The sequence below is a fragment of the Peromyscus californicus genome, unplaced genomic scaffold (genome assembly GCF_007827085.1).
Source record: "Peromyscus californicus insignis strain IS unplaced genomic scaffold, ASM782708v3 Scaffold_6__1_contigs__length_162567912, whole genome shotgun sequence".
Lineage (NCBI taxonomy): Eukaryota > Metazoa > Chordata > Mammalia > Rodentia > Cricetidae > Peromyscus > Peromyscus californicus.
The window spans coordinates 20,087,356-20,106,888 of NW_026294584.1; the positions used below are offsets into that span (position 1 = coordinate 20,087,356).

The 19,533-nt window shown below is 37.3% G+C and overlaps 1 protein-coding gene across 10 annotated transcripts in view; it reads left to right on the forward strand.

Moving 5' to 3' along the window:
* Ppp1r9a (protein phosphatase 1 regulatory subunit 9A) overlaps positions 1-19,533 on the forward strand; it is a 267,569-nt gene that overhangs the window by 165,845 nt on the left and 82,191 nt on the right. For 6 of the 10 annotated variants that reach the window (XM_052720720.1, XM_052720718.1, XM_052720721.1 and 3 more), the window contains exons 6-7: positions 9,457-9,592; positions 15,423-15,488. In XM_052720720.1, the coding sequence (XP_052576680.1) occupies positions 9,457-9,592; positions 15,423-15,488 (202 nt within the window). The remainder of the gene's footprint in view (positions 1-9,456; positions 9,593-15,422; positions 15,489-19,533) is intronic. The other 4 variants (XM_052720723.1, XM_052720728.1, XM_052720726.1 and 1 more) reach the window with 1 other exon arrangement.

Here is a 19,533-nt window from a genome sequence, read left to right on the forward strand (position 1 = left end):
CTTCCAGTTAAATATTTTAAGAGCTGTTCGTTTCAGAGAAAGGACATACAAATGCCAAATTGGGGGCGGGGCGGGGGGTGGGGAATGAAGTTTGCAGAGCTCTCGAAAAGCATTGTATGATCTGTGACCCACTGCCAGGATGCTTAAGTGTCAGGGCTGTGCCTCTGTTTTTATTATTAAAATACATAATATTCAGGCTTTTATACAAAATAAGTACTTGTTTAAAATATTTAGTAAAGGAATTGTTTACGAGAAGTATTGGCGGTACACTGGTACAGCTTTCCCGTTTTTACACTTTAAGCTTAGATGTACATTAAGATTTAAAATTCTAATATTACTTGTGTGCCATTTTTGACTAGCGATCATTCTAATTGGAACTTATTTCTGAAAGCCAGGCATGTATAAACTATCATTTTCCACTTCTCCTCTTGTGTTGTTCACACAGAATGTCTAGGATAGTTGCAATTTTAGCCTAGCTAACTGTAAAGTCAATGTTAGGGCTGCTTATATTTTGACAGCTCACCAAAAAATTTAATAAAGGAATCAAAAGAATCCCGTGTATTGTGGACATGTAAATGCCAATAAGTAGAACATGCACATTGCTTGGCTTCATAATAGATGACAATAAAAGTAACTTGTTTATTTGCCTCTGTTTATTACATGTATATGCATATATGTATATTTGCCTAAAGGAGTAGACAATCCCCATTCAAACTTGATGATGACTTTTTAAAAACACTAAAAGAGACCATGCCGAAGACCCTAGACACTAGCTGTATACATTAGCATATCATGACTGTAGTGGTTTGAATAAGGATGGTCGCCATAGGCTCATATATTTGAATGCTTGGTTATTAGGGGGTGGCACTACTTCAGAGGGATTAGGAGATGTGACCTTGTTGTAGTGGGTGTGGCCTTGTTGGAGGAAGTGTGTCACTGAGGTGGTGGGCTTTCAGGTTTCAAGAGAACAAGCCAGTTCCTATGCCTCTCCCTTCCTGAGGAAGATGCCTATGGCATCTGGATATAGACCTCTCCGCTCTTTCTCCAGCACTATGTCTGCCTGTGTGCTGCCATGATTGCAAGCCTTAATTAAATGCTTTCCTTTATAAGAATTACCATGGTCGCCAGGCGGTGGTGGCGCATGCCTTTAATCCCAGCACGCGGGAAGCAGAGGCAGGTAGATCCCTGTGAGTTTGAGGCCAGCCTGGGCTACAGAGTGAGTTCCAGGAAAGGTGCAAAGCTACACAGAGAAACCTTGTCTCAAAAAAAAAAAAAAAAAAAAAAGAAAAGAAAAAGAATTACTATGGTCATGGTGTCTCTTCACAACAATAGAACACTAAAACAATTGCAATTGCTCAATCATGAAAATTCTCAATTTTTAATTCATTTTATTTAAATTTTAATAACTGCTTTATTCTTTACCATTAAAAATCAATGCAACTTTCAGTGAATGGTGAAGTAAAAAAATACAAGAAGTGTTAAGAGAATTTTTTTTTTCCTCTTAAATTTGAAGTTTGTAAGCAGGCCAGTTTGCTAACACATATACTGTCACTTTAGCTGGAAATAATGTAGATGATGTAAATGAGCTGTACAAGAACATCAGTTGATGGAGAAATGTGTGGAGAGAACTTGGTGGCTTAGTTATTATGTATTTGAACGTTTTAAAATTCAGTTGAAATTGATCCTGAAAACTGGGGTTCCAGTTCAATGGAAATGTTAGCCATGCAGTCCCTACCACTGCAAAAGATGAATAAGCTAATTGTGTGATCCATATTTTGTATATAACTAGTAAACAGAAACAAAAATCTTCTGAGCATCCTTTTAAAAATAAATTTTATCATAAAAAAAATGAAAAAAAAATACCACACACCAAAATTAACCAAAGTCTGTCTGTACATCTTTAATGATCTATATGGTTAGAATAGCCAATCAAAACATAAGCCACAGAGCTTCACATTGCATTTTACACTTTCACTATCAAATATGTTTTTAGGTACTTATCCACCACCCAAAACAATAACAAAAATAATCCATGACAGTTAGAACTAGAAAAACATTTAGCTTTATGCCATCTTTCTTTACTCATGTCCATGACCTGCATTCAGCCCTTTCCCTAATATTTAACTTCTTTCAGCGAATTATTTTATGCTTTTCTTGTGCTTAACTCAAAATTGTTTTTATAACTATGATTAACTAGGAAAGAATTAGGATGGGGTCACAGTAAACATGAAAAATACATTCAAATACATGGAATAATGGTGCATAATCTGCATTAAGAGCAACAGTAAACAGTTATCAGGTGTTCTCTGAGAACCAAAGGCTTGAATTTTTTGTATGGATTTTTATAATATTTATTATACTTATTGTGCTCATTTTACAAATATAAAACTAATACTTAGAAATACTGACATATCTAAAGTCACAGAACCAATGTGGCTTCTATACTTGCTGGAATTTTATTATCAAAACCATTTTTTTTCTAAATGCTTTTATCACTTTAAATGTTCTATTTCAAAATATTCATACTCTTACTCCATAACTGAAATAAACATGCTAAATTTTACATTTCCTGTTGAATTCTGCATTTGGTAGATTGTATACATAATCTAGTCTTTTATGGATTTATGAACTTAGTTTAGCCTAGGCCAAATATAGAAATGTATAGAAAGGTTATTTGAATGTTAACATTTTTAACAAGTTGGTTTTCTCATGATTTTCATGCATCTCAGTTCTCTCTTGTGTGAACTATATTTTATTCTTGCTCGCTCTCCCAGATGCATGAGTTCAGACACAATTTTCACATGAGGAAAGTGAGGCAGAGAGAGAGAGTAGGTTGTTTCCACTTCTGCATGTTTTAACTCTGGGTCATACTTAAAAGGATGGTGTTCTATTACAACAGATCTATGGCATGCTTCATACTAGACTTTAAAGATGCATGTAGCTACGGTCTTCTACCGTGGCTCAGAAAAGCTGCCTAGATGAACAAGCATGTGTACATTAGCATGTTTAGAAGTGAAACCATTTAATGAGATCTGTTATCTGTCTTATAGGCAATTCCAAATCATTTCTATTTCATTAAACTATGAGATGATTTTTCATCTAAACTAGCATTGGACAAATAGTACATTGTGTTAAATTATGTAAGTGAATTCAGAAAGCTCTGATATTAAGCAAAAGTGCCCTTATGATTTAAAATGCTGGTTTCTTATGAAATATTGGGTGGTCTTTATTTCCTGTGAAATTTTGATCAAATGTGACTCATTCATATTAGCTTTATCATAAATAATTCTGGCTTGGAAATAGTGGTGATTTTTTAAGATGGAAACATATCATGTTAGAGTTTTCAATTATATTTTGTGGTTACATAATTTATTACTACAATATATATTATGTTATTGTTTGGGCTTTTGTTATTTTTATAATTTTCCAAGTAAAATACCTCACAAGATTTTATCAAGACCTTCATTCATCTTTAGAGTGAGCAACAACATATTCAAATGTTCGACCAGAAGACAAGTTCCAAATCTTATTTTCTCTGTAAAGTTCATTGAGAAAACTTTCTGAGAAAGCATTTTTTTATTTTCAGTAAACATTCTTACTCCTCAAGATCTGAACATGTAATTTCCAGATGAAGGTAAAGAATTTCGCTTAAATGACCAGTACAAATGAGGGAAAATTTCATAAGGCCCTGCCTCTAGGTAAGGAGCTGTAGGCAGCCAGTAGTTGCTGAGGAAGTGATAATCAGTTTTCTATAGGGACAAGACACCTAATGGGTTTTCCAAGTCTATATGGCCAATGCTAATTTGACTCAGTAGACATAGTTTTTTGTTTGTTTGTTTGTGTGTGTGTCTGTGTATGTACTATGTATTAGACAATAATTACAAAAGAGATCATGAATTCAAGAGGAGCTTGGGTGGCAGGGGAGGAGTTGAAGAAGAGTAGGAGGGGGAGAAATTACATAAATACAGTGTATTTTTGTATCAAATTATTTACAAATTAACATTAAAATGGATGGGCTAAATGAATTTGAATTCCATTCTTTACTTTGAGCTTGCATAATGTTTTTAATTAGTATGTGTTACTTTATAGCACTTTAAGCCTAACTATGTGGTCTATTTAAAAACACAAAAAATATGTGCGTGGTGGTGCACACCTCTAATCTCAGCACTTAGGAGGTAGAGGCAGGATGCTCGTTGTGAGTTTGAGGCCAGCCTAGTCTATATAGTGAGCTCCAAGCCAGTCAGAGCTGGATAGGGAGACCCTATCTCAAAAATGAACAAACAAACAAACAACAACAATACATGAAAAGGGCTGGAGAGATAAGTGGTTAAGAATTATAGTTGGCTTTTTCTTTGGGCTGCCAACCAGTTCCCAAATAAAGACATGGAGACTTATTACTAATTATGAATGCTTGGCCTTAGCCTATGCTTGTCCCACTAGCTCTTTTAACTTAATTTAACTTGTTTCTATTCATCTACATTTTGCCTCAGAGCTTTCTACCTTTCTTTCATTCTGTATGTCCTCCTTTCCTGATTCCTCCATGTCTATCTGTCTGGCCCCTGTGTCTCCCTGGCATCTCCTTTTCTTTCTTCTCTGAGCCTAAATTCCTCCTCCTGCTTAATCTCCCTACCTGGAAGTTCCATCTATACCTCCTCCCTTGCTATTGGACATTCAGCTTTTTATTAAACTAGTCAGGTGCCTTAGGCAGGAAAGTTAAAACAGCAACATATCCTTACATAATTAAACAAATGCAACACAACTTTACATAGTTCAACAAATATTCCACAACATAAACACATGCAGTACATCTTTACATAGTTAAACAACTTCAACACATCTTTGCATAGTTAAATATTCTGCAACATTTCCCCCTTTTTGTATAAATAAAAAGAAAGGTTTTAGCTTTAACATATTAATACTATATACAATAAGAATAATTATAAAGAATTACATTTACAATATCCAGTCCATTTGCATTTGGAAAATTCAGAGAAAATACTCCATTATGTATCGTATATTGGTGAATCCAAAGTTGTGTACCTAATTTGCTTTCTATCCTAACTTTTATTACCAACACAAAATTATCTTTTTAGACCTCAAAACATTTTCTTACATAAACAATTTAAGCTTTTATGTTCCTCAGCCTTATAAATTACATCTCTAAAGTAAGTTTCTTTTCTGAATTTAGTAATAAGGAAAACTATAACTATCTCATCTTCAACTCCATCAGAGACCTGAGAAAGATATAATATTACTGGAGTAAATAGGAAGTGCAGAGCAAACAGCTTCCAAACTATAGACATGATGGAAGCAGCTGGCTGCTTGGACAGTCACCCAAGGTTCCTCTGCCCCATTGGAGCATCCATCTTTGACCTACAGGCCTAAACTATCTGATAGACTTTTCTGTGAAGCAAAAATTTTGAAGGACTGTCCCACCTTGTATTGGCCAAGTTCCACAGTCTTTTTCCTATGTATCACTGCCCCTCTCCTTCCCCCCACCGTTGGACACCATTTGTAGTTGGCTTTTTCTTTGGGCCACCAACCAGCTCCCAAATAAAGACATGAGTCTTATTATTAATTATGAATGCTCAGTCTTAGCTTAGGCTTGTCTCACTAGTTCTTTTAACTTAATTTAACCTCTTTCTATTCATCTACATTTTGCCTCAGAGCTTTTTGCCTTTCTTTCATTCTGCTTTTCTCCATGTCTGGGTGGCTGGTCCCTGTGTCTCCCTGTTGTCTCCTTTTCTTTCTTCTTCCCAAGCCTAAATTCCTCCTACTTCCTCTTCCTGCCTGGAAGTTCCGCCTATCCCTCCTCCCTTACTATTGGCCATTCAGCTTTTTATTAGACCAGTCAGGTACCTTAGGCAGGCAAGGTAAAACAGCAACACATCCTTACATAATTAAACAAATGCAGCACATTTTTGCATAGTTAAATATTTCACAACAAAGAGTAATTGATGCTCCTCCAGAGGACTGGGGTTTACTTCTCAGCACCCACGTGATGACTTTAATCACCCATAACCACAGTCCACAGAATCTGATCTTCTGGCTCCTGTGGGCAATAGGCACATACACAATGCACAGACATATATGCAGAAATAACATTCAAACACATAAAATAAACAAATCTTTTTTAAAACACACATAAAAGGCCAGTCTAGACTTGTCTAAAACAGCTGTTCTAGGACATGAAGGTTTTAAAATTTTCTTTATATGTGTAATATGAGACACAATTTCTGATAAACATATTTATCAAAACATAATGAATTCAATTATCAAGATTAATTTAACACAAGTATCTTATCGTAGAGACTATAGTAACTTTAGTTACATCATCCTGTGTATCTCTCGGCAATTCAGAGTTCTCATTTTAGAATAGGAAACAATGCAAAGATGCTGTCAGCCCTTACTAATATGTGCAGTCGGACACAGAAGAGAGAGGGAAGAAGGCACAATGTGTTTCTCAATGGTGGATGCAGTCTTATTTAAAAAATGCTAAGGTATCTACAGAACACTCATAGAAATAGTAATTGACTTTAGCTGGATTACAGAAGACAAGGCCAGGATTTATGATTCAGTTGCATTTCAGCATTCTAAAATTTAAAAAATAATATCACACTTACTACAGAAAACACAAACTACTTGGAAATAAAACAAAAATTTCTGAAGGCCTGTGATCTGAGAAAGTAATGATTAAAGATAGAGATGTCCCATGTTTATGGATCAGATAAGCTCATATTATCAAGATGCCTTTTCAAAGCAATTCCAGATGAAACCTGGTGTGCTTTCCTGGAGAAAGTGGCCAGCTGATTATAAAGTCTATATGCAAATGCAGAGGAAAGACAAGCAGAGGTCAAGAACTCATCATCTAGTTTCAAGATTTACTATATGATAGTCATAGAAGTATTGTATTGGTGGAATTGTAAACACATCTCAGTGGAACAGACTGAAAAGTCCAGAAATCATCCCACAAACATAGAATTAACTGATTTTCCACAGTGTAGTCAAGTAATTCAGTGTTTGAAAAGAACAAACTTTAACAAATGGTGTTGAAATCACCAGCTGTTTGGAAAGAAAGAAACCACCCCTTGTAACACTTTATGCCTAAAAATTAAATTTAACTTTAAGAAAAAATTTTAAATTAAAGAAAAAAGAAGGAAAAAAAGATTTAATCAGAAAGTAGGGGGAAAATTTTAGGAATTAGAATTCATTCAAAGACATCATTTTTTTTGTGTGTGTGATTCAACAATTTATCATTAAAATCTACTCAGTATGCCATCAGCAGGTGTATATCTATTATTGTGTTGACAAATAGATGCTGGAAAGATTTGACAACTCCATCACATAGTAAGTGTGAATTCATCTCCACATGATTTTGTAGATGGTCATCTGTTGAAGCAGAAACTGATGATAGTTTTTTTTAAAAAATCATAGACATAATTTGCAAAGCTGAGATGGAACAGCATAAACTGGTGGAGTATAATAGATTAAACACAGAAATACATAGATGTACATTTTGTGTATATATACACATCTGCAAGATACATAGACAAGAATCTGTACCAAAACATATTAAGAGTCATTTTTACCAAAATCATAAAAATAAACAACTCAATTCTTGAAAGTGGACAAAACTTTTGAAAAAAAATTCCATAAAAGAAGAATTATGAATGGTAAAATGTGAATGATTATTTCATTGTCCTGAGAGCATTGATACCAGCAGATAAACCACCAGAATGGCTGATGCTTCAAAGGACTGCTGCACTGGCTATTGGTGAAGCTGTGCAGCAGGTATGGAGCTTGTGCATTGTGAAGAGACAATGAAATGTCCCCACTTCTTCAGAAGACAAGTTGGCAACTCTGAAAATTTACACATGCATTTACCATCTGACTCAACTCCATTATTAATTATTAGTTAAAGAAGAATGAAAACATGTCTATAAAGGCTCACATTAAAATGTTGATAGTAACTTGATGCATAATATCTAAAATCCACCTAAACTTTAGAACGATCAGTAGAAGAACACATCCGCCAAATGTATATCCCATTCACTAGACACGGCAGTTCCCTTAAGTGAAACTCCAGAAGATTAGTGTGGAGCCAGAGTGATGAGATTTTCTAGAAAGCAATGTGAGGAAATGCTTTGGTTGATAGAGGATCCCATATTTTCATTGATATAGTGATCACAGGCCTATGTGCTTGTCATTCTTATTGAACCAAACATTGAAAATAAATGTGTCTTACTGAATATGAATTATACTTGACAAAGAAAATCTGTAGGATCTTTTTTATACTTAACTCCCAAATGTTATTGAGATAATGAACATCTGAACTTAATTCCAAGCCAAGTCTTGTTTGATACTATGTGAAAGTGTTTTGGAAAGGCAATTAACTAGAAACATCTAAGAACAAAAAAAAAAAAATTGGTCTTCAGTGTCCTTATGCAGAAAATGGTGATCCATGTGGTTTAAGATGAAATAAAACCACATCCTATAGTCAAGGGATATTTATCAATTAAGTGTAAAAAGGAGTAAGCATCACATTTAAAATAATGATGCTAAGTGATATTTAGAAACCATGTACTGTAGACATTATTTTCATTTTTGAAAAATAGAATCATATATTAATGTGAAAGGATATACCATGTTAAATAAAACATATTATACTGAAAAGGGCTGATCATAAATGATGTGGCTTACAGAAAGTTAGTGTTTTTCCAGTTTATTTCTTTTAATTTAGCATCTTATACAAGTTCATATCAACAGATGTTTTCCCATTATTTCTTGAACCACGGTCTTCCTAACATCTTCACACACACACACACACACACACACACACACACACACACACACACATACACATACACATACACACACACACACACACACACACACACACACACACACACATACACACACACACACCTTGGGTTAGTATACCACCTTTTTCTATATTTTTTCTCTTTAAACCAGATTACAACAAAACTCTTCTATTTTTCCTCCTTGTCACCAAAGTCTTAGTAATTCAGCAAAAGTCAGTGTCCCTCCACTAGCCACCCAGTGCAAGGGTCTCCTGCAAAATGTTTTCCAGGCAGTTTTTGCAATATTATGGGACATTTTTCTGGAAATGTTTTAGATCCTCAGGTACAGGAGACAATGTGCTAGCCTCCATTTCTTAAGTCATCAAAATGTGTCAAGTACTGCAGGAGAGATTACATCTGTGATGACTTTCATGAGTGTTAATTCTTTGTGGATGGTCCTCTATTTTCACCTTTCTTTTTCTTAGCTTAGCTGTGTGTGTAACCCTAGTTGAGTAAACCTATCATCTCTTAGCTATATGAAGTACATGGGTCATAGTACTTTTTAGTCTAAATAGACTTTGCTTTGGCTTGAGTGTGGCCACTCTCCTTAGCTGACTAATTGTGACTGCATTACCCTCTGTTAACCTTTCCACAGGTTTGTTATTGGGCGTGAAAAACCAGGACAAGTGAGCGAGGTTGCCCAGTTGATAAGCCAAACCCTGGAACAGGAGAGGCGCCAGAGGGAGCTGCTCGAGCGCCACTATGCCCAGTACGATGCTGATGATGATGAGGTAGGGACCACGACTGTTTCTTCCTGAACTTCTCACCATGTTGCTTCTGTATCACAGGCTCTTTGCAGTTTCCTAAGGATGTGGTCTACACTGAGCTGAAATATGACCTCTTGGGAAAGAAATACCACTTGTGCCTGATATTCTCTTATAAATTGATTCATGGTATCTGGAACACTGTGGAAGCAAATCAGTCTTAACTTTTAACACACCATTGAGAAGCAATTCATAGAAACAAGCAGAACCCATATAAATTATGGCTGTCTGTAATATTGGAATTAGATGGTTTTTCTTTCTGCTTTATATGTTTTCGATCGTTTCCAAATGTTCTAAAATAGTATGTAATACTTTTTTCCCTTTGGAAGAATCAGTAAAACATTTAAATGAACACACATACACACACACACACACACACACACACACACACACACACACACACACACACACAAACATAGACAGAGAAGCACCAGAGATGACTGAGGTTCTCCAGAGGCTCCCCCTCACCCCAGGAAGAGAAAGTTTTTTGGATGTGCTCAGAGGGATGTGTGCTAGCATAACGCAGAGCAGAGCATTTTCGCTAGTCCATGTCTCGTGGCACAGGTACATATTGGAATGATCTTACATCCTGAGCTCTGCAGAAGATCAAGTAAATGAGTCAACACTAACCCCCCAGTGGACACGGCTCTCCGGAACCCTTGTGTGCTGTAATGAGACACAGACGCTGGTCTGTTTCTAATGTCAATGCCAAGTGCACACTGATGGACTGGGACAACACACTTTATTACAAACACATTCAAGTGTGCGCATGTTTCATATTGGCGTGTCAAAAGATTCATCAACAGTTTAGTTGTAGTGTTTCATACTTTATAAACGTGTAAATGCTCAAATAAAATAAATATTCTTTATGTCAGCTGATATAGCACAGTGATATTTCAGACCTTTAACTTGTGCACATCTGAATATGTTATTTATCCAGACTATGTTTTTACTTTCATCTAGGACACAGAAAGAAATTAATGAGCGGACATTGAGTCTTTTTCATGTATATTTAATTTATCATGTCTTAACCCGAATGTATATTAAATTTTCATTTGTTTGTGGTATAATGAGAGCACATTCTCCATTTGTTATATTACAAAATTGCAGGTTGCATATCAATTAACATTTTGTTTTGTTCTATTTTTGTTTGTTTCTTGAGACAGGTTCTCACTATGTGCAAGCTGGCCCAGGTTGTCTTTGAACTCATAGCAACCTTTTCCCCCTCAATTTTCCTGCTTCTGGGATTACAAGTATGAGCCACCGTACTTGGCATCAATTAAGTTTCGATCAAAGAAAAATATAGTGGAGACCTTGTCCATGACTGAAATTGTCTCTTAGCGTTATGTCCTCCATTTCGTTTTGCACTTGGGGAGTATATTTGGCAAGAATTTTCTTATTGTACTGGAATACCAAGTCTAAAAACACATTATCTAAGATTTTGAAACTAAACACAAGATCTCCTCAAATATTTGGCCTAGTTTTCAATTCCCTACTCTAGTGTTTTATGCTGGATTAGAGGCATCTAGGCTGTAAGCCTGCTGTAGAATTAGAGAGTCGTTTTCTACAGGTTTAGATTTTTTCCTCTCTACTCTGATAAAAGAGTTTTTTTTGTTTTTTTTTTTTTTTTTTTTTTTTTTTTGGTTTTTCGAGACAGGGTTTCTCTGTGTAGCTTTGCGCCTTTCCTGGAACTCGCTTTGGAGACCAGGCTGGCCTCGAACTCACAGAGATCCGCCTGGCTCTGCCTCCCGAGTGCTGGGATTAAAGGCGTGTGCCACCACCGCCCGGCGATAAAAGAGTTTTTATACCTGAAAGTCTGAGGACTATGGAGACATCAGGTGGTGGAGAAAGAAGAGGCCCAGTAAGGCTGGGTGCTGCTCTGTCGTTGGCTGTACAGGGGTTGAACTACATCTCAGAACTCCTGCTAGTGGCTAACAGTCCGGTCCGCACTCAGTAAGCGTCCCACTAGGCCTGGGTGTGGGAGCCTGCAGAGCGGCCCAGCCCTGGGGAAGCACAGGCAGGAGACCCGAAGAGCTTGAGTCAAGGTCTGCCTGATATGGTGTTGATTTTGTTTTGTTTCCCTGTGTTTAACTAAAGAGATTAGGTCTCCAAGTAAGGGAGGGGCACTAAGATAATCCAGTCATTTTAAAACTCCTCCAGTAAAAGTTGTGTATCTGAGATCATGTTTCTTCCAGGTACTTTGAGGAACTGATTGATCACATTTAGCCCCCTGAAAGTTTCAACATAAGCTTCTAAAGTCTGTCTGTCTGTCTCTCTCTGTGTGTGTCTCTGTCTCTCTGTCTCTGTCTCTGTCTCTCTCTCCCCTTTCTCCCCCCTCCCGTGCCTGTGTGTGTGTGTGTGTGTGTGTGTGTGTGTGTGTATGTGTATGTGTGTATGTGTGTGTATGTGTGTGTGTATGTGTGTGTGTATGTGTATGTGTGTGTGTGTGTGTGTATGTGTGTGTGTGTATGTGTATGTGTGTGTGTGTGTGTGTATGTGTGTGTGTGTGTATGTGTGTGTGTGTGTATGTGTGTATGTGTATGTGTATGTGTGTGTGTGTGTGTGTGTGTGTATGTGTGTATGTGTGTATGTGTGTGTGTATGTGTGTGCGTGTGTGTGTGTGTATGTGTATGTGTGTGTGTATGTGTGTGTGTAAGAGGTAGAGATAGGGAAGGAGGGAGGAGAGGAGGAAGGAGGGAAGACAAAGAAGAGGGAAAAAGAAAGGGGGGAAATGGAAAATGATTTTCTCCCTAATTTTATAGTTTGAATAAATGAAAGAATCTGCTGAACAGTTATACTTAGGAACATGTCTCCTACCAAGTTTCTGCTTGGTGTGTGGATTTTATTTACTTATTTATTTGAGAAAAGCAAATAGAGTTCATTGGCACTTGAGCATGTATTGTTTGGGGAAAAGAGTGAGTACAACTGTGATCATAAACTTTTCTAGGAGGCAGTCTCACTGAACCTTTAAAGCCCTAGAGAGAGATTTTTTCCCCCTACAAATCCAGGAACCAAGGTTTTTTTTCTTGCCATTCAGCTAGTGGTTAGCAGATTTCAGACCCGTGCTCTCTCCCTGGCCCCAGAACCTGAGCCCCACAATGCACTGAGCTGTTTTTGAGTGGAGCACACAGGACGCCCCTCATGGTTCTGTCTCTATTCAGACACAGAATAACTGGGCAACAAAAGGTGTTAAGAGGATTCTTGTTTTGAGTGATGGCGTTTCTTGTCATTCTTCAGGTCTGTGAGCCTTTGTTCTGTGCTTCTAATAATAGGGACATTGAAAACTTGAAAACTTGCTTTACTGTAGGCAGCAATGTATAAGTGTCATCTACATAGAGTCTAAAGAGAAGATTAATTGATACAGAAATGTTTTACAAAAAGGATTGAGTTGAATGTTCTCTTCCTTTTATGAGTTGTAACTGTCGAATTCCGAAGCTCTCTATGTGTAACATTGACTTCCTTGAAGTCAGACTTCCTTTGTGCATTCCCTCCAGTGTTCTCCTTTCCCAGGGTTCCACAGTGCCTTCCCACAGCAGGCTCAGGCAAAAGCAGCCATTAATTTTCTGTTCACAGGAGAGATGAAAGCTGTACAAACAATGAAAATTTACTCCACTGTTAGAGCTTCCAATGTTGGCACTTGATTCAGATTTTTAATTAATGCTACCAAATATTAAGTTGGAGGATTGGAGTGTTATCTCTGTTTTCTGTTTGCTCTTTTCCTCTGTTAATGAAAAGTAGAATGACCAAGATGTGAGAGAAACGAGAAGGACCAATATGGGATATCCAGCGGATAGATGGGCCTTGAATAATTGATTTAATTTCATATATAATTGAGCAGTTTATTGATTTGCGTATCTTTGTTAGGACAGGCCTGAATATGTTCAGTCAGTCACAGGGCTTTTCACTTCTCCTGGAATTCACAGAATCATCTTGTAATTTCAAATTTAGGATCATTTTATTTGCTAATATCTCCTGTGACCTTGCCTGGACATAGCCAGAAAGCTCTCTGGTTACACAAAGAGCAACCACGTTCCACTAGCCCCTTCCCAAGCGAGGGCTGAGATGAGGGTTGCCCACAGAAGGGTGCAGTCCTTCTGGTTTTGATCAAATTATGCAGGGTTCATTTTAACTTGGAGCACATCACGTTGACAGGTTGCTTGAATTGGCTGTACAGGAAACATCTGGATGTGAGAAATATTTCCTGCAGTTGTTAAAGGACACTGGCCCTTTGTGAAAGGAGAGATTGTCGTGTATTACTTACGCCTCTGTTCATCTGCTGTAACGCTTTAGGAAATTATAAGTCATGCTCTAATAGAATTTGAAATGTATAGATAATCCTCAAACTATTTAAATTTCTGCTGCTTCTGCTTTTCTCCAAATATTTAAACTAGAAGAGTTTCCAATAAGCAAACAGCCAATTCTGTTTGAATGTGCATTCCTGTGTCTGCACTCTCTGTTAACTCTTCTAATTTGGAAAAGCACAAGTGGCCCTGCCTAGAGGCCAAAGAATAGGAGGGGTCCCCAAAGAGCAGGAGATGGAGATCTGAAGGCTGAACGGGTCATACACATACACATCTGCAATCAGGGATCGCATTTCTGGGCTTAAGAGAACTATTATGCCCACTGGGATTTTTTCCTCCCCCCTCCCTTCTTTCTTTCCCTCCCTCCCTCCCTCCCTCCCTCCCTCCCTCCCTCCCTTCCTTCCTTCCTTCCTTCCTTTCTTTCTCTCTTTCTTTCCAATTTAAAAGGTAACCATGGAAGACTCAATAAATCCCTCAGTCAACACCATACCATGAAACTCTGACTGTATGGTAAAATTTTCAAGTAGAATTTAACAACATTTTAATCTCCCATTATAATCTGTAACTATCAATGTTCAGCTGGTAGTGGTTAGGTGATATTGTTCTGTTATTTATTTTATGGATTGTGTTTGTATTTTTGGCTATATTTCTACACAAGAACATTATGTAGTTTGAAGTGCTGTGTGCTCAGGCTGGAAACAATATTAACTGCAATCGAGTCTCTTTGGTTCAGAAAATAGATATGGTCACACTGAAGTTAAAAGGAGTCAATTTGCAAGTACTTTTAACATTATATGATTATTTTACTTCCTTAAAAATCCTTTGATAATGAAGTATTTATCACATTGTAAAGTCATTTATCACAAATGACATTTCAACCTCTCTTTAGGCAACAGATTTTAACATGATCAACCATCACCAGAAAACAAAGCTCTCTCTCTCTTAAAATACAACTTATTCTTTTCTTAGGATTTGTTTTTGTTACTAGAAATTCATATTCTAATAATATTGTGACGTTTTGTCTCTTAGAGTCTTTTCAGGTATTGTATGCAATTTAAAGCAGCTACCCACCGGAATATTTGTTCTTATTGCTTCTCTTAACATGTAACAATTGGAAGCAAAACTGTAATGGAAACTGTGGTTGCATAAGTATTAAAAAATGTTCACCAAAGCCATTTTTGTGGGGGAAACATTATAGGCTGACACTGAGTTGAACTCAGGCTGTTTGCTGTTGCTGGTTGGATGGAAACAGCTTGTTCTATGTGAGCAACAGATAGCAATGTTGGTTGCTAGCCTTTTAGTACTGTGAACGTAACAATGCAGAGAGACGTAATCCTGTGTCTGTGATCTGGGGAACTGAGGGTGCAGCTACCTCAGTGTCTTCTTGGTACTGGGCAGTGTGTGGTCCAGCCACCACTTGAACCTCGAGGTTTTTCTAACCTGCTATCTTGGGGTTAGGAGGAAGCCTTCTTTAATTGTTTCTATCAACATTTTAGAACACTGTGGCTGAATTGCAAGGAATGTCTGGCAACTGCAATAACAATAACAACCGTTTCCTTAAGGTTTGTTTTTTGGCAGAAAAATCTGCTTATCTGTACTTTCTTGCTCAGTGTGTGAAATTAAATATTCTACACGTCTTATTAACTTCCTATTCCCTGAAAAGCGTTTCTGGAGCTGTGTGTTTTGTGTATTGAATAATAATCTGAAAATAATGATTTGAAAAATATAACATGCATTTTATATACAGGTCTGCAAGTTGGACTCACTTCCTCATATTTAACCACGGGTGTATTTAACCCCTAACCCTTTAAATGTTTTGTGATTCAAATTAAAGGGAAAACTTTACAAAGAAACTCAATTTTAGGACTGTATAATATTTATGTAATACAGCATACCTAGCAATTTATTTTCTGCTTAAAAATGTTTGTTTTTTAAGGGAAGAATCTTCTGATACTGAGTTCTTAAGTTTTCACTATATGTTTGGATGAACATACAGGGTAGACAAGCCAAATTAATTATTGAGCTTTGAGTAGTCATAACAGTAGTGGCGCTTTCAACAGAATCATGTGTGGTTAAAAGGTTCCTGAACTGATGATAAGAGGAGCCTGACTTATAACACAGAGCTAAATGTTCATAGTGATCCAGAGGCTGAGATTTTGTTGGATCTTTAAAATTCTTTAACTATATCATTTTGTTTGTAAACCTCAAAGTTTTACTGATCTCCACCACTGAAACATAGAATCATGAGATTCTTAGAAAACATGCTTTTGAAGACTGTATCCATGCTTGAACATCACGCTGTACCTCATTATGAATTTTGATAATATTCTTTGTATCTAAGACTGATCACAGGTAGCAAAAAGTCAGGGCCACGGATAGCAAGTGTTAGGACAGGAACCTTTGCCTCAGCATGGTCATCATTTGTACCTAAGAATTATAGTGGAAGTGTTTAATTATATTTTTCCTGTTCCTATCTTTCTAGCTGCCACAGTATAACATTAGTCATTTCTGAACTAGATCCAAAAACAACAGAAAGTCTACTTTGTTAAATCCTTCTAGGCCAGTAAGTTTATCTGAAAGCATAGACTTTGTCTGCCTAGCAGCATATTTGAGTGATTCTGTATCACACTGAAAACCACGGAGCTTGAAGTCAAAAGAGGTGGCATGGGGACAAGTATAAATGCTATTTCCAACTTTGAAAGTACCTTAGTTTGTAAGTTGAATATAATTTTTACCAAAAGACTTGTAAAGTTCTGAATCACAGAAAGAAATAGACCCTTCTAACCCTGGAAGCCAGCTTGCCTTCTGGTGGGCAGTCTGTGCTGGAGTGGGCTCCCTGTTTTGTCTTCCGTGACTGGCATTCACTGTACGGACTCTTGGTTGTTCTTGCATGTCTCCTAATTTGCCTTTCAGGCTCTGCTTAGGCTTCATCTACTCACCAAGCCCTCTGGGTCCCTCTCAGAAGCTGGACTCAGTCTTTTGGTTTTAGTGAGCCAATAGTGCCATAGGTATCACTACCTTTCTTAGCTCATAAATATCTTCCATTAGTTTATTGTCTCATTAATAACAGGTATCAATAGTTAGTTGATTTCTACTTTTCACAGGAATGACCACAGCCCTGGGAAAAGTAGACAAAGCCAAGAAATTGAACTGAATTAAATCCTATGAAAAGTAAAGATAAAATTGGAGAATAGCTTTAATTTGCATTCTCCTGATGGCTTAGGAGGTTGTACACTTCTACAGATATTTCATATCACTGAGCGTGGTGCCATAGGCCTTTAATCCCAACACTTGGGAGGAAGGGGCAGGTGTAGCTAGAGTTTTCCTGTCTGGCCCACAGTCAGGACAAATCTCTCTCACCTGCCAGTCCCACAGCCGCTCAGACCCGACCAAGTAAACACAGAGACTTATATTGGTTACAAACTGTATGGCCGTGCCAGGCTTCTTGCTAACTGTTCTTATGTCTTAAATTAACCCATGTCTATTAATCTATACCTTGCCACGTAGCTCGTGGCTTACCGGCATCTTCACATGCTGTTTGTCATCGTGGCGGCTGGCAGTGTCTCTCTGACTTAGCCTTCCACTTCCCAGTTTTATTCTCCTCCTTGTCCCACCTATACTTCCTGCCTGGCCACTGGCCAATCAGTGATTTATTTACCAACCAATCAGAGCAACACATTTGCCATACAGAACATCCCACAGCAGGGCAGGTGAATCTCTGAGCTCAAGGCCAGCCTGGTCTACAGGGTGATTTCAAGGACACCCAGGGCTACCCAGTGAAACCCTCTCTTAAAAAGCAAAACAAAACAAAACACTTTCTACCTGTTGGTATTTCTTCTTTTTAGAGCTCTCTGTTAAGTTCCATAGCCCATTTTTAAAATTAGATTGATTATTTTCTTGGTGTTTATGTTTTTTTCTTTAGTTCTTTGTATATTTTGGGCATTAATACTCCATCAGATATACAGCAGACAGATTTTTGTCCCATTCTGTGGGTGCCTCTTCTGTCAGATAATAGTTTCCTTTGTGCTGCAGAGATTTCTAGTTTCATGAAGCCCCACTTGTTGCTAGTCTGTTCCATTTCTTACTCCCTGTTCACAAAGTCCTTACCTGACTATTTCCTCTGATGTTTCAGAGTTTCAGATTGAATGTTGAGACTGTTGATCATTTGGCATTGAATTTTTTCTTCAGGGTGAGAGATAAGGATCAAGTTTCACTCTTCTACTTATGGATAGATACCCAGTCTTCCCAGCACCATGAAGATGCTGTCTTTTCTCCAGCATGTATTACTAGCATATTTGACAAAAGTCAGGTGGCGGTAGGTCCATAGACACGTATCTAGATCCTTAATTCTATTCTCTTGATGAATGTGTCTGTTTTTGTGCCCACACCACACACCCCTCCACTCCTCACCCACCCCCGTGACTCCATATATAGTATAACTTAAAATCAGGAATGGTGATACATCTGGAAGTTTTTTTTTGTGGTTCAGAATTGTTTTGGCTATCTGGAGTCCTTTGTGCTTCCATACGATTTTTTTTTTTAATTTCTGTGAAGAATTGCATTGGAATTTGATGGGAGTGGCATTGACTCCATAGATCACTTTTGGTGGAATGGCTATTTTTTTACAATATTGATACTACTAATCCATGAACATGGGGGTTCTCTCTCCTAGTGTCTTCAATTTCTTTCTTCAATATTTCAAAGTATTCATTAAATAGATACTTCAGATAATTGATTAGGCTTGTCCCAAGGAATTCTTTTTTCTTTTTCTTTCTGGTTGAGGCTATTGTGAATGGGATTGTTTCCTTGATTCCTTTTCCAGTGTGTTTGATTTTGGTGTGTAGGAAGGTAACTACTGATTTAAGAAAAACTATATACAAAAGTACAATAACTATATACAATATATACAAGTAATAAATACCTAAACAATGTCTAGTTCATTTGTATTTGACAAATTCAGAGAAAATGATTCCATTATCTATCCTATTGTATCTAATTCACTTTCTATCCTAATTAATCTTCAAACTATAACTAACTAATCTTCAACTTTGTAATCTGCCACCTTGGAATTTCCTGGTGGAATCTTTACAGCCCCTTATATGTAGATTCACATTATCTGCAAATAGGGGTGCTTTGGCTTCTTTTTTCCATTGTAGCCTCTTTATTTCCATGCCGGATTTTTCTACTGAGGCACTATATTAAGTGAGAGTGGTGGTAGTGATGCCCTGGCCCTGTTCACAGTCTTAGTGCAGTGCCTCAAGTGCTTCTCCACTTGACGTGATGGTGGCTCTGGAAGGGCATAGACAGCCTTCGCTATGTGGCCACATCTTCCCTCATCTCTAGCCTTTCCGGGATTTTCAACATGAAAGGATGTTACTGGTGGCAGTAAGTTTTTTTTTTTTTTTTAAATAGTAGAAGACATGAAATTTGGAGGGGGCATGTGAGCACTGGTTCTGGAGAAGTTGGAGAGAGACTGTAGGAGTGCATGTTATCTTACAGCATACACATGTATGGACTTCTCGAAGAATACATTTAACATATAACATTTTTAAAAATTAAAAATGAAGAGTAGAGTTCTTATAGTTGAAAATATGATAGCAAAAAGAA